The sequence below is a fragment of the Loxodonta africana genome, chromosome 15, assembly GCF_030014295.1.
Source record: "Loxodonta africana isolate mLoxAfr1 chromosome 15, mLoxAfr1.hap2, whole genome shotgun sequence".
Taxonomy (NCBI): domain Eukaryota; kingdom Metazoa; phylum Chordata; class Mammalia; order Proboscidea; family Elephantidae; genus Loxodonta; species Loxodonta africana.
In genome coordinates, this window is record NC_087356.1 from 78,519,916 (window position 1) to 78,532,962 (window position 13,047).

The 13,047-nt window shown below is 37.7% G+C and overlaps 1 protein-coding gene across 5 annotated transcripts in view; it reads left to right on the top strand.

Moving 5' to 3' along the window:
* The window catches only part of DDX6 (DEAD-box helicase 6), a 34,327-nt gene extending 23,459 nt beyond the window's left edge, over positions 1-10,868 (top strand). For 3 of the 5 annotated variants that reach the window (XM_003418253.4, XM_010597920.3, XM_010597921.3), the window contains exons 7-14: positions 324-418; positions 2,108-2,230; positions 3,024-3,152; positions 3,605-3,721; positions 5,273-5,336; positions 8,287-8,388; positions 8,852-9,034; positions 10,080-10,868. In XM_003418253.4, coding sequence (XP_003418301.1) covers positions 324-418; positions 2,108-2,230; positions 3,024-3,152; positions 3,605-3,721; positions 5,273-5,336; positions 8,287-8,388; positions 8,852-9,027 — 806 coding nt within the window. In that variant the 3' untranslated portion in view covers positions 9,028-9,034; positions 10,080-10,868. Of the gene's footprint in view, positions 1-323; positions 419-2,107; positions 2,231-3,023; positions 3,153-3,604; positions 3,722-5,272; positions 5,337-8,286; positions 8,389-8,851; positions 9,059-10,079 lie in introns of all 5 variants that reach the window. The other 2 variants (XM_010597922.3, XM_023558202.2) reach the window with 2 other exon arrangements.
* Positions 10,869-13,047: the final 2,179 nt, after the last annotated feature.

A 13,047-nucleotide genomic window follows, 5' to 3' on the forward strand; every position in this document is an offset into this window, starting at 1 on the left:
AGGTATTGTTGTTGTGTCAGAGGCTTGGCATGCCTTCCATTATTCACTGGGGACTGTTCGAAGGCAAGGAAGCATGTCCCTTATTTGGAACAGGTGATTTGGGAACCTGCCACCCAGTGTAGAGGTGAAAGAGACAAGTAATCTCTAGCGAATTTTAGGTGAAATGGAAATTCATCTTCTAAAACACAGCTTTGTGCCCCTTTGTGTTATTTCTGTCTCTGCAACGAAGTTTCTGATAAAATACGTACACGATAAGCCTTTACTGTATTCTTTTTGCCCAAGCTCAAGTTAATGAGAACATACGTTTTCTGTGTCTTGTGTAGTGCATGTGGTGATAGCTACCCCTGGGAGAATCTTGGATCTTATCAAGAAAGGAGTAGCCAAGGTTGATCACGTCCAGATGATAGTATTGGATGAGGTAATGTCTCTTCATTTGGAAAGATTCTGTTCTGTAGTATTCTGTGCTTTGCTTATGGCTGCTAGTGAGTGAAACAAAAGCTCTTTGTGTTTATGACCTTCTAATAAATGCACAGCTCTTGTCAGCTCTAACCAGTCTGCTTATAAAACATGTCTTGCCCTTCAAATGCAATAGATAGGCATTCATAGGAGTTCAGCCTTGTCTTTTTTCCTTAGGGATACAAATAATCTAGGTTTTATTTTTATTTCTCAGGTAGTTAATAAATAAAGCAAATGCTTTATAAAAGTCTCTTTCCAGTCGGTGATACATCTCAAAGCATGCACTATCTCTAACACCGCTTCTGTCCCCATTTAGCATATACTACTTTGTATTCTTTGGTTTTGGGTCTCTGTTAAATGTATTACCTCACCAGGGTATAAGTGCCTTTAAATAATCTTACTCAACTCTGTATCCTCAGTTCCTAGCAGAATTTCATACATATAACATATCAGTGTTAATGTTTTAAAATGAAGTTATTTACCCATTTGGTGTGTATTTTAGGTAACTAGTTCAAGGTTGGAAACCCCAGTGGTATAGTGGTTAAGAGCTATGGCTGCTAACCAAAAGATCAGCAGTTCGAATCTACCAGACGCTCCTTGGAGACTCTGTGGGGCAGTTCTAATCTGTCCTACAGGGTCACTGTGAGTCGGAATTGACTCGATGACAGCAGGTTTTTTTGTTGTTGTTGTTGTTGTTTTTGGTTCAAGCTTGATTATGGTTTGATTCACATCAGACTTTATCTTTGCGTAATAAAAACTAACATTTATTAATCACTTTGTGCCGGCACATTTAAGTGCTTTATATGTTTTTTCACTTAATCTTCACAACAATCGTATGAGATGTAGGCACTGCTACTTCTTTAAACATCCCAATTTTATAGCTATGGAAACTGAAATACAAAGATGTTAATAACCTCCCAACACAGCTAACAAGTCAGAGACAAGAGTTCAACCCAGGTAGTTTAACTCTAGAGCTTGCACTTTTAACCAATACGCCATATTGCCTCTTTAATGGAAATCACATTAAACGATTTAAATTCTGTTATGGGAGCAGGGGTTTTATCTGTCTAGAGGCCCCCCGCACCCCAGATACTCGGGATTATAGACTTTCCCCCATCTGATTACTTGGTTTTCAAACCACTGGGAGTTTGTCTTTGTGTCATTGGACAGTATACAGTGTTGTGGAGAACTTAGTGCTCACAACCAGGAGCATTCCATGGATCCTCTTGTTGGACAATACCTTCTTCTCTAACCAGAGGCTTTAGACATGTTGGACAATACCTTCTTCTCTAACCAGAGGCTTTAGACATGTTGGACAATACCTTCTTCTCTAACCAGAGGCTTTAGACATGTTGGACAATACCTTCTTCTCTAACCAGAGACCTTAGACATGTTGGACAATACCTTCTTCTCTAACCAGAGGCTTTAGACATGTTGGACAATACCTTCTTCTCTAACCAGAGACCTTAGACATGTTGGACAATACCTTCTTCTCTAACCAGAGACCTTAGACATGTTGGACAATACCTTCTTCTCTAACCAGAGACCTTAGACATGTTGGACAATACCTTATTCTCTAACCATATGTTAACCAGAGACCTTAGACATAATATTTCATAGTTTTTAAAGTTGTCTGTTCTTTCTACTGTAGGCTGATAAGTTGCTGTCACAGGATTTTGTACAGATAATGGAGGACATTATTCTCACGCTACCTAAAAACAGGCAGATTTTACTCTATTCTGCTACTTTCCCTCTTAGTGTACAGAAGTTCATGGTGAGTATAAATCTGTACTTGGAAACGATGCCATCCTGTTTCCTATGATATATTTCCTATGAGATTGACGTTCCTATGATATTGATGATATCTTCCCTGTGATACTGATAATGTACAGGTAGTCACCGACTTAAAACGGCATTCTGTTCTGATGACTCCATTGTAAGTCGGTTCTTAGTCAGATACCTCTTTTTTTTTTTAAGTTTTCATTATTATTGCCTTTTATTTTCAGTGTCTTTATAACCTTATAAATCCAATCTTTGTCTTTGGGGTTTGGAAGCATTACATATAAATGTGCAGATATGTTTTAACACTGTATGTAGTACATACTACTGATGATAAGATGTACAAAAAAAAACCCCAGACACTGGAAGACGTTGTAGGTTGGGACTACCTGTATACTTTATACTCATTATTTCAAGTTTTGGCTTTTTCTTCGGCTGATGAGTTAAGATTTATTGTGAAAAATTTTTTTAAAAAGCTGTAACACTAAGTTGACTAAATTCTTCATTGTTCACTTAGCTTTCCTTATCAGGCTGACATAGCCGTTGATAACCAGATAAATTGACTATGGCATAAATCCTGTATACAAAGTACAGCGTTTTTACTACATATCTGAATCTGAGATCTCCCACCTTATGCTAATTTATTTGATCCATGACTATCATATATACTTGTTTTGAAGAGGAGTGCATCATTTATAGCTAGTGTTAAACAGACAAAAACATATATTTGGAGTTTTAAGAGATATACACTCTGCTTTTGTTTAATGTAAGACTCTTCTGTTTTTCAGAATTCCCATTTGCAAAAACCCTATGAGATTAACCTGATGGAGGAACTAACTCTGAAGGGAGTAACCCAGTACTACGCATATGTGACTGAGCGCCAAAAAGTACACTGCCTCAACACACTTTTCTCCAGGGTAAGTAATAGGCTTCACAGCTGCTGAATATTATCCATCTCTTAATCCCAGTAAAACAGACATTTGTATCAATTTTCCCACCATCTTCACTATAAAAAAGGCAGCTTTTCCTAAAATGAAGTGTCAGCTGCTCATCTGAAGTTGATAGGGTATGATTTTCAAGTCACAGGCACTTTTAATTAGATTCTAAAATAATTTGAGCTTAATTATTTTACTGCTGTTGGCAGTTATGTGACCCTTATGAAATATCATGAAACTTATAAATGATTGTCTGCAACTGGTAAGTAAAAGAAAAGCATCCACAACTTTTTGCATCTCTCTTGTATCATGTGACCCCAAGTTTTAGACCATGTTTTTAAAGTTTCTTGTTTGCCAGTTGGTATTTTCAAGATTTGGCAAACTAAATGAAAGTTGTTGTTTTTCTTTCTGATGGTTTTTTTTCTTGCTTTCAGCTTCAGATAAACCAGTCGATCATTTTCTGCAACTCCTCTCAGAGAGTTGAATTGCTGGCCAAGAAGATTTCCCAGCTGGGTTACTCTTGCTTCTACATCCACGCTAAGATGAGGCAGGTGAGCCTGAGACTAGAACTCCTACAGATTAAAAAAAAAGACAACTTCCCAGTTATTTCTCGGGTTTTGTTTTAGTGCTTCTCCATTGCCGTGAGTTCAAGAATGAACTATTCCTCAATAGCCAAAGGATCCTTCATTTTCACCTCACTTAGGTTCAGTTTTTTAATCTGTAGAATAGAGATGATAATACATATTCAGAATATACAAGGTTGTCAGGAAGATTTACAAATTAATGAATTTGTAAGCTGTCAAGCATGATATAAAGGCAAGATTTTAGTCTTCCTTTCCAGGAAGTCTCTAGATTTGTGCTGTTTAATACGATAACTGCTAGCTGTGTGTGACAAAAAACTCAGTTTCTCAGTCATACTAAGCCACTTTTCAGGTACTCAGTCACACATACGGCTAGTGGCTACTGTATTGAAAAGTGAAGATGCAGAACAATTTTCCGTCGTCACAGAAGGCTCTACAGAAAAATTCAGAACTCTTAACAAGGTGTTTTTTGTGCTGACTACAACATTGTGAAATTTCACGGATAGAAAACAATTTCTATAGAATAATAGATTAAAAACTTGAAAATTAATCAACTGATGTTTGCTTTTGAAAGGTTAATAGATCAGATGCCAGTATTCAGGAGCCTAGGATTAGAAATTTTCGTAGGAAATAAATGTATTAAGCTGAAGAAAGTATTTCAGAATGGAGGAAAGTTGCTTTTGAACAGAAGACCACTGTGCAGGAGCCTAGATTTATCGCCTCAGGCAAGAGTCTAGAGTCAGTGTGTATATCTTTTTGTTTTTTTAATTGGAAAGTTGTTATGTTTAGCTTTTTTATGTAATATCTAAAAGGCTTAATAGTAAGTGTTTAGTCAAGCCAGACCTTTCTCTTTAAAACTGAGATGTGGTAGATAAAAACCTGTTCCTGTCAAGTCAGTTCCAACTCACAGCGACCCTATAGGACGGAGTAGAACTGCCCCATAGGGTTTCCAAGGAGTGGCTGGTGGATTTGAACTGCCAGCCTTTCAGTTAGCAGCTGAACATGTAACCATTGTGCCACCGAAGTAGATATACCTACACATGGTGAAAACTGTCATTTAAAGTTCACTCCAGCAAATAAGATGAACATCTTTAAGATTTATGGTGAGTGCTGTATACAGGTATGCATAAATACGTATTACCAAAAAAAAAACCCCACTGCCGTCGAGTCGATTCTCACTCATAGGAACCCTATAGGGCAGAGTAGAACTGCCCCATAGAGTTTGCAAGGAGTGCCTGGTGGATTCGAAATCCTGACCTTTTGGTTAGCAGCCGTAGCACTTAAGCACTATGCCACCAGGGTTTCCAAATTAGTAATTCCTGTTAATTCCCATGGGAAACTAATTATGGTTAATTATCTCTATCTTTCATTTTTCATTGACTTGTGTGAGATTGATTCATCTCTCATTTGTGTGAGAACAATTTTTGGGTATAAAGAACTCATCAGATAGAAGGAATGATGAAAAATTTTGGGCAGGATTTTTGAGTTTTAATCAAATGGAATGCATCTCTTTTTTCCTAGGAGCATCGAAATCGTGTATTTCATGATTTCCGAAACGGCTTATGCCGAAATCTTGTTTGCACTGGTGAGTATTTTGTGTTTCTTTTACCCATTTTTTTCCTTCCTGGCTCTCTCTCTACTTTGCTTTCTTTGTCCCTATCACATAGTGCAGGCTGTGGCATAGTCCAGCCCATTCTACCACTACTGCCATAGTTTCTGAAGTTGAGAATGAACTCTGGTTAACTCTTTAAAATTAGTTCTGTATCAAAAACTGCATAAGACCTGTTCTGGCATTCATAACCTCATCTCTGCTTTTAAAACCAATTTTGAAATTTTCATACTTTCCGAATAGTTTTATCGTACAAAAATGAGCCAATACAATATGAGTAGTATTAAGGAACTACTTAAGTTTTGTAAATTGTTTATCATAGCCTTTTAATTTTTTTCCCAGAAGCAGATGGACCTATAATTTTGGTTTATTTCACTACATGGAGAAAAACGAACTGGGGAGGTGGAGAGGCAGGCGGACGCTCAGATCAGGCGAACCATGTGAATTCGCTGCCCTCCTGTCTCTACCAGTAGAACCAGTTGCCATCAAGTCAGTTTCCATTGATGGCGACCGCATGTGTGTTAGCACAGAACTGTGTTCCATAGGGTTTCCGATGGCTGATTTTTCAGAAGTAGATCACCAGGCCTTTTCTTCTGAGACACCTGTGGGTGAACTTGAACCTCCAACCTTCTGGTTAGCAGCTGAGCACACTAACCATTTGCACCACTCAGAGACTCCCTGATCTCTACACTGGGGATATAATGTTAGTTATTAATCGTCTAGGCTTCTGAGTAAGGAGAAAAATGTGAATCCTTTTTAAATTAAGGTGTGATGTGTATACAGATAAATACACTGATCTTAAGTATATTGTTAAATAAATTTTTGAATATAACCACCACCTAGATCAGGATTTAAAATATTTCAACACCTGAATTTTTTAAAAAGGCTTCTCTAGAAAAAAAAAAAATAGACTCCAAATTTTTTCTAGCAGAATATTAAATTTGCTAATTTACAAGAATCAAGGAAAAGGTTATGAAATATCTTACATACTTCTACTAGTTTCTTTGTCTTGCATCTGAAAGAACAGTTAATACAACTGAATTAACACATTTGTGTTTATCAACAGACCTGACTTTTAAGTGTATTGAAGTACTCAAGATACTAAATATCTATGATTTACTAGGAAGGATATTAGGCTCTTAGAGTTTTAAGCATAGCATCCAAGTCCTGACTTTTTTTAATGTAACTTTATTTTGTTGCTGTTGAAAGTATACACAACAAAATATACACCAATTCAACAGTTTCTACATATACCATTTAAAGCCCCTTGTCATTGAGTTGATTCCAAGTCATAGCGACCCTATACCATTTAGTGACATTGATTTTGCCCTTCAAGTTATGTAACCATTCACACCCACCTCTTCTGAGTTGTTCTCACCCATTAACATAAATTCACTATTACCCAAGGTCCAAGTCCTGACATTTTTTATCTCTGCTCGTAAGACCTTGGTCGAGTTGTGTTTGCTTCTTTTATCTCATTTTCTTAGCTCATTCAGGTTAGGTAAATGGTAACAATAGGATTCTAAGGTAAAGGGCCAGGTAGTAAGTATTTTAGATTTTGTTTACTGTAGACTCTCTAAGTACTCAGCTCTGTCAGTTAATAGTTCAAAAGCAGCCTTAGATAATGAATAAACAAAATAGGCATGGCTGTGTTGCAGTAAAACTGTATTTATAATAACAGGTGTGGGACTGGATCCAGCAAAGGGAGTAAAGGTAACTTGCAAATGTGAGGTATGGATAGTATCTTAAGCATTTGGTGGAGTGACTGAGGTGATCTAAGAAGAGATGGGATTTTAACTTGGCTTTAGAAGCTAGGTAAGTTTCATATGGAGTCCCTGGGTGGTACCATCGATTGCTAACTGAAAGGTTGGAGGTTCAAGTCCACCCAGAAGTGCCACAGAAGAAAGGCCTAGTGATCTAATTCAAAAAAAAAAAAAAAAAAGCCATTGAAAACCCTGTGGAGCAGAGTTGTACTTTTGACACACATGGGATCACCATAAGCTGGAATCAACTCAACAGTAACTGGATTGTTTTTTCAGTTTCATACATTTGGAAGAAGCCATTTTAAGTGAGAGGACTGGAATAAAAAATGGCCCAGAGAGATACCTGTTTAAGGAAGGATGAGTAGGCAAGTTTGGTGAAAATGGAAGATTTGAGGAAATGAGTTAGGTAAATTAGAACCAGATTGTAGTGTGGAAGACTTTGAATGTCAAATGTAGATTTTGTCTGGAGGTAATTTAAAATAATGTTACAAATTTGAAACTGCTTTAGAAGTATTAGTGTGACCCTCATGGATTGTCTTGGGAGGAGTTGTTAAAAGCAAGGAAACCCAGTTACTAGAATGTTATGGTTACTTGGTAGTTTCAAGAGCCTGAACTAGCCTAGTATTTGTGGGAATAGAAAGAGTAGAAGGAATGGGACTACCCTGCATCTCGGCTCACCTTAGACCTGTTATAAGTCATTTTGCAGAATGGAAGGAATAATTTCTAAATAAAGTATAAATACTGCTAGTGAATTACTTCTTTTTGAGATATTCTAGGTTATACAACAAACTTTATTTTTAATAATTGATCGTTTTAATCCTGGATTAAATACTAGAAAATAGACTAAAGAAAACTTCTAGTTACTTCTGAGACTCATTTATGAGTTTACTGTAGTTTACCAGTTATCCTGGTCTCTTCCTATTTGCACAGTTACCTTAGACAATTTTTAAAAACTTGTTTGCAGGACGAGGGAAAAGTAACTTGTGAGCAGAAAGTTATTTGTGATGATGTACATGAAAGTTAATGCCAGCAATTTGCAGATGCATCAAATAACTGAATGAAATGAATAAACTTGGGTTATACAAGAAATACATTAGAAGAGTATTATGATACCAAGAGGCATGTTTAAATTGGAAGATATAATGAAAATTTTTTTTTTTTAGATCTGTTTACCCGAGGTATTGATATACAAGCTGTGAATGTGGTGATAAACTTTGACTTCCCAAAGCTGGCAGAGACCTATCTCCATCGTATTGGAAGATCAGGTGAGGATAAGATAGGAGATGGTCTTCGTGGGAGCTGTTTTGAGAAGCGTAACAACTAAATTCTGTTCCTTTGTGGAATAGAATGTGGTAGCAATGAGAACAGTGAATTGGAACTAATTAAGAAAAATTAAAATAACTGTACTAAATGCTTAATTTAGTAACTAACACGTGAGAACCTAAGCACAGCAATATGTAACTCTACTGCTTAGCATCTGTATTTTGGCAACTTTGATGCAAATGAGCAACCAGTTTGTCGTTTGAAAGAGGTTGTGTAGAGTACTACTTTGGGCTGTGAAACTGAAGTTTTAGGGTAATGTGTATATGAGGAGACCATAGAAGTAATTTCATGGACACACAGTGGCGCTGGACAGAAATACTAATCTTGTGTGGTTTTGCTACTTGCAGACATGCACATTCGTTCTCATATTTAACTTGTTTTTTATCTTGTCTTTATTTTGGTTAGGTCGCTTTGGTCACCTTGGCTTAGCCATCAACTTGATCACGTATGATGATCGCTTCAACCTGAAAAGTATTGAGGAGCAGCTGGGGACAGAAATTAAACCTATCCCAAGCAACATAGATAAGAGCCTGTACGTGGCAGAATACCACAGCGAGCCTGCAGAAGATGAGAAAGCTTAACAGGCATGTGCGTACCTGACGGAATATCCAAGTGAGCAGAATGGTTAAAGAAAGCAAAGACAACAAGATCCACTTTTTCCTGGAGGGGATGTCATGTCCCACCATATGTGATAGCAGTATAGGGTAAAACACCTGTTGGCAAAAATGACAGTCAACAGCAAATAGTTCTTGAGTGAGGTGTAGTCTCATTAGAGAATCTATAAATACTGTTCTTGAATGCGATCTTCTGGAGTAATGTGAGCAGTATTTAAACTCCCAAAATAATGGAAGCACATTTGAATATGAAAGTGTTCTCTGCCCTTCCATTTTCCTTTATTACTCGAAGTCATCCTTCTGTTTTTATCATTTCATTCTTAATTTCTAATGGATATACTAATAAATAGGTAAAGTTAGCCGTATTTATTACCTTATTACCAATTGTATAATCAGGTTATGAAGATAACTTAAACTGTCTTCTTAAAATGCCCACTCTGATTTCCTGCACAGCCCTCTCATTTGGTCGTTCAGTACTTGGTGACTATCGTGCTGGTAAAATGCTCAAAACAAGGCTCACCATAAAAGAATGTAGGCTATCTCAGAGCTTTTTGTAAGGAAAATCTGATTTAATTCGCGAGGTGATAGTTTCCAAATTAGCAATGAACGTTTTACCACTTGTTGTTAAAAACTTTTTAAATTATTGTTTTCACTTTAACTTTTTTCTCTAATTTAAGTGCCAAACATAAAACCCTCAAACATAAAAAATAGCTAGTATATCCACAAGCTAGTCATTTCATGTTAGGTAAGAAAGAAAAAAGAAATTTCTTGATACAGCTGTTATTGGTGAGTGCTGCCAAGTAATAGAGCTTTCAGGCTTCGTTTTAGCTCCGGGATGGCTGGCGAAAACTCCTTGTTAATCCTTGGATTCTGTAGTAGACAGAGGCTCAGTGGGAACGACTGGCGAGAGCATCTTCGGTGGACTTGAGAGATGGTGAAAACCTGTGTATTCTAGTTTGTATTGCTTTCACAAATGTTAATTTTAGGTTTCTTCCTCTTTTTTTTTTTTTTTTTTTTAGGTGTTGACAAACTGTAGAAGGCCCGTTCAGATCTGTGACAACGTCATTTTGGGGGGGAATGCTCTTCTCTTGTGGGTTTTCCATCTTCTTTTATTTTGGAACTATGAAGACTTCAAAAGAGCTCAGACTTTTTTTTTTTTTTTTTTGCGCCTTTTGTTTAACTGGCGAAGAGAACAGCGCCGAACAGAAGGGATGCGCCTTTTTGTTCCGTTTGTTTGCACTGTGTGCCGGCTGAGCATTAGCTGCACTAACTGCTAGTTTAAAAAAAAATTTTTGGGCGGGGAGGGGTACAAGGAAGGAGGAGAAAGAAGAGAAGGGGAGAAACCCTAAAAAGAGAAGCATCTTGACGAACACACAAGCTTGTCTACAATTTCAGAGTTCTCCAACAGCTGACTTCCTAGTGCATTTCAACTTCTCCCTGATTACTCATCCGTTTTTTAAGCCTGAAGAGCTTGTTACTTATTTGTGCAAAGTGCCTTATGCTATGAGACCATTCAGAATATCATCTTTCAGACACAGCCCAAGGAATCAACAATAGTAATTCTTTCTTTCCTTTTTTTTTTTTTTTTAAATTTTTGTCTTTTCGTTTTGGTTTCAAGTTGAAGTCTCTCTCTTCCCTTTCTACATGAGCACTCAAGCCCAGGGCTGGAAGATGAAACGTACTAGTAATGTTTAAACACCTTTTCTTTTTCTTTATGTTGGAGGAGTTGATATGCAGCTGCAGATCACCCGCACTGTAAATACATGTATTTAAAAAAAAAAAACCCCAAGTAAAAATTTCTTCTGGGCTGAGTAGATCCAACATCATCGCTCCCAAAGGAAAGAGCAGTCTCTCATTGCAGGAGCCATATGACAAGCCTTTGTGCTCTATAGCAGAACACTAAAGACTGGTTTACATACGCCTCCATGAGCAGTTATGGCACTTGATGTGTAGACATGTCAGAGCCCTGACCCTCTTTCCTCTGTGGCAAAGCGTGTCCCATAGAAAATTGAGTGTGTATACTTGTATAAACTTTGTAAATAAGTTTTTTTTCTGGGTTCATATATATATATATACATATATATATATATTTTTTTTTTCTTGGATGAAGGTTGCTGGGATTAAGGGGATTAGAGTGATTATGGGAGCAGCTAAAGATGAGAGGGGCTCAGTTTTCCGCAACACTAAATTCTAAAAGTACCTTGGCCTTTTACTGTGAAGAGCAGACCTCTATGGGGATTCTTTAATGGAAAAGGGACCCAGAAGTCTGGGATTCACTGTTTGCTGCCACACTGTCTCATCTAGTACTTTTGGAGGAGGCTTACCAGAGAGAGCAAGGAAGCTTCAAAAATCTACAATTCAAGATTATTTTGAGAAGCTGATTTTGCTTTTTCCCCCCTTCTTAAAATTTGAACAACTTTTCAAGCTGTGCAAAAGGGGGCAAAGTTAACCTACCTTGCAGTGGGGGGATTCTGTTGGGTGGCATGCATATGTATAAAGCACGGATTTGCATTTCAGAATATTAGCCAGTACCAGCTTTGGTAACATTAACAGTTCTGGAGCTAACTTTCTGTGGATCATTTCCTGTAGTGTGTAAATCCATTGCCCTCTGTCCGCCTTGATACATAAACTCATGCGGGAATGGGCAACGTGAGAGCTGTTAACTTGGATGCTACAGGAAGCTGCTTGCTATTCTCGTTGTGACAAGAATTGTTACCTGTCATTTTGCATTGTAAATTGCTGGCAAATGCTTTACAGTCAATAGTGTTGCTTTAAATTGTGCCCCTCCCAACATGCTTGATGTTTGGCCTGATCTCTAGGCAAAAGGAGTGAGATGAATCAACCAGTGAACTTTTTTTTTTTTTTTTTAAGTTTTTAATTTCCTTTTAACCCAGTGTACTAGGTCAATCAGGAGGCATCTAGGAGAAAAAAGGCAAAAAACAAACTTAAAATTTTTTTTCTGATTTTTATATTCCCTTGTTTTTCACAACCTTGAAATACTACGTAAGTCCTCATATGCTTTCATACTTAACTCATCTGGATAAGGAATTCAGTTATTTGAAGTTGCTTTTTCACTCTGCCTAGTTCTAAGCGAAACTATTTGTGACTCACCCAAAATTCCTCAAGGATCAAAATCCTGCAGGTGCCTCCTGATGAGACACATCCCTGATTCTTTACCAACTGTAGCAAGAGCTGCCCAGTACAAGCAAAATAAGAGCAAGTTCCTTATTTGGGATCCAAGCTACGCGTACGTTCTTTCCAGTCAGTGTTGGTTATCAAACGCAAACCCTAATTAAGGAAGTAGCTTTTTTCCAAGGTGGGGTGGGGGGGGGGTTAAAAGGCATCACATTTTGACCAAAAAATCTTGCCTTTGTACTGGTGCAGCTCTTTTCCCTTCATCTCTGGCGAGATAAGAGGGATCATACATTATAAAAGAAAAGCAAGAAAGATGTGTAAATGCAGTTTTGTATCTCGCTGGAGAGCGTGTGGGTGACTAAACAAACAGCACGGTCTCCTTTGTCAGCCTTGGACTGTGCTCTGCCTGGTGCCACATGCTTGTGGGTCCCTCTTAAAGCACAGACTTCAAATGGAAAGTATTACTGAAGTACAGCCTCTGATGAGGAGTGGCACTTAAGCTGTCTGAGGCACCACTGTTGGGCAGACAGCTTTGTAGAGGCGGCTGTCCAGTTCTGGTGCTTGACTCTTGAACAGGAATTGTTAAACGGGAAGATGCTCTAAGGACTAGGTCAAAGCCTGGTCTTTCTTTTTTTTTTTTTTTTTAATCCCCCCTCATAATGAGGAGCATTGTTACTATTGGAAATTGTTTACAGGTTTTTTTCCCCAATATTGCGTTTTTTAAAAGTAATGCTGGTACTTCTCCGGTGGTTCATTTGGATGAGAACCAGCCCCTATTTTTAATATTTAAACTCCATCCAACTCTTGGTCTGGCCAGTGGTTGCATCGTTACGTAATGGATTAAGGGCCATT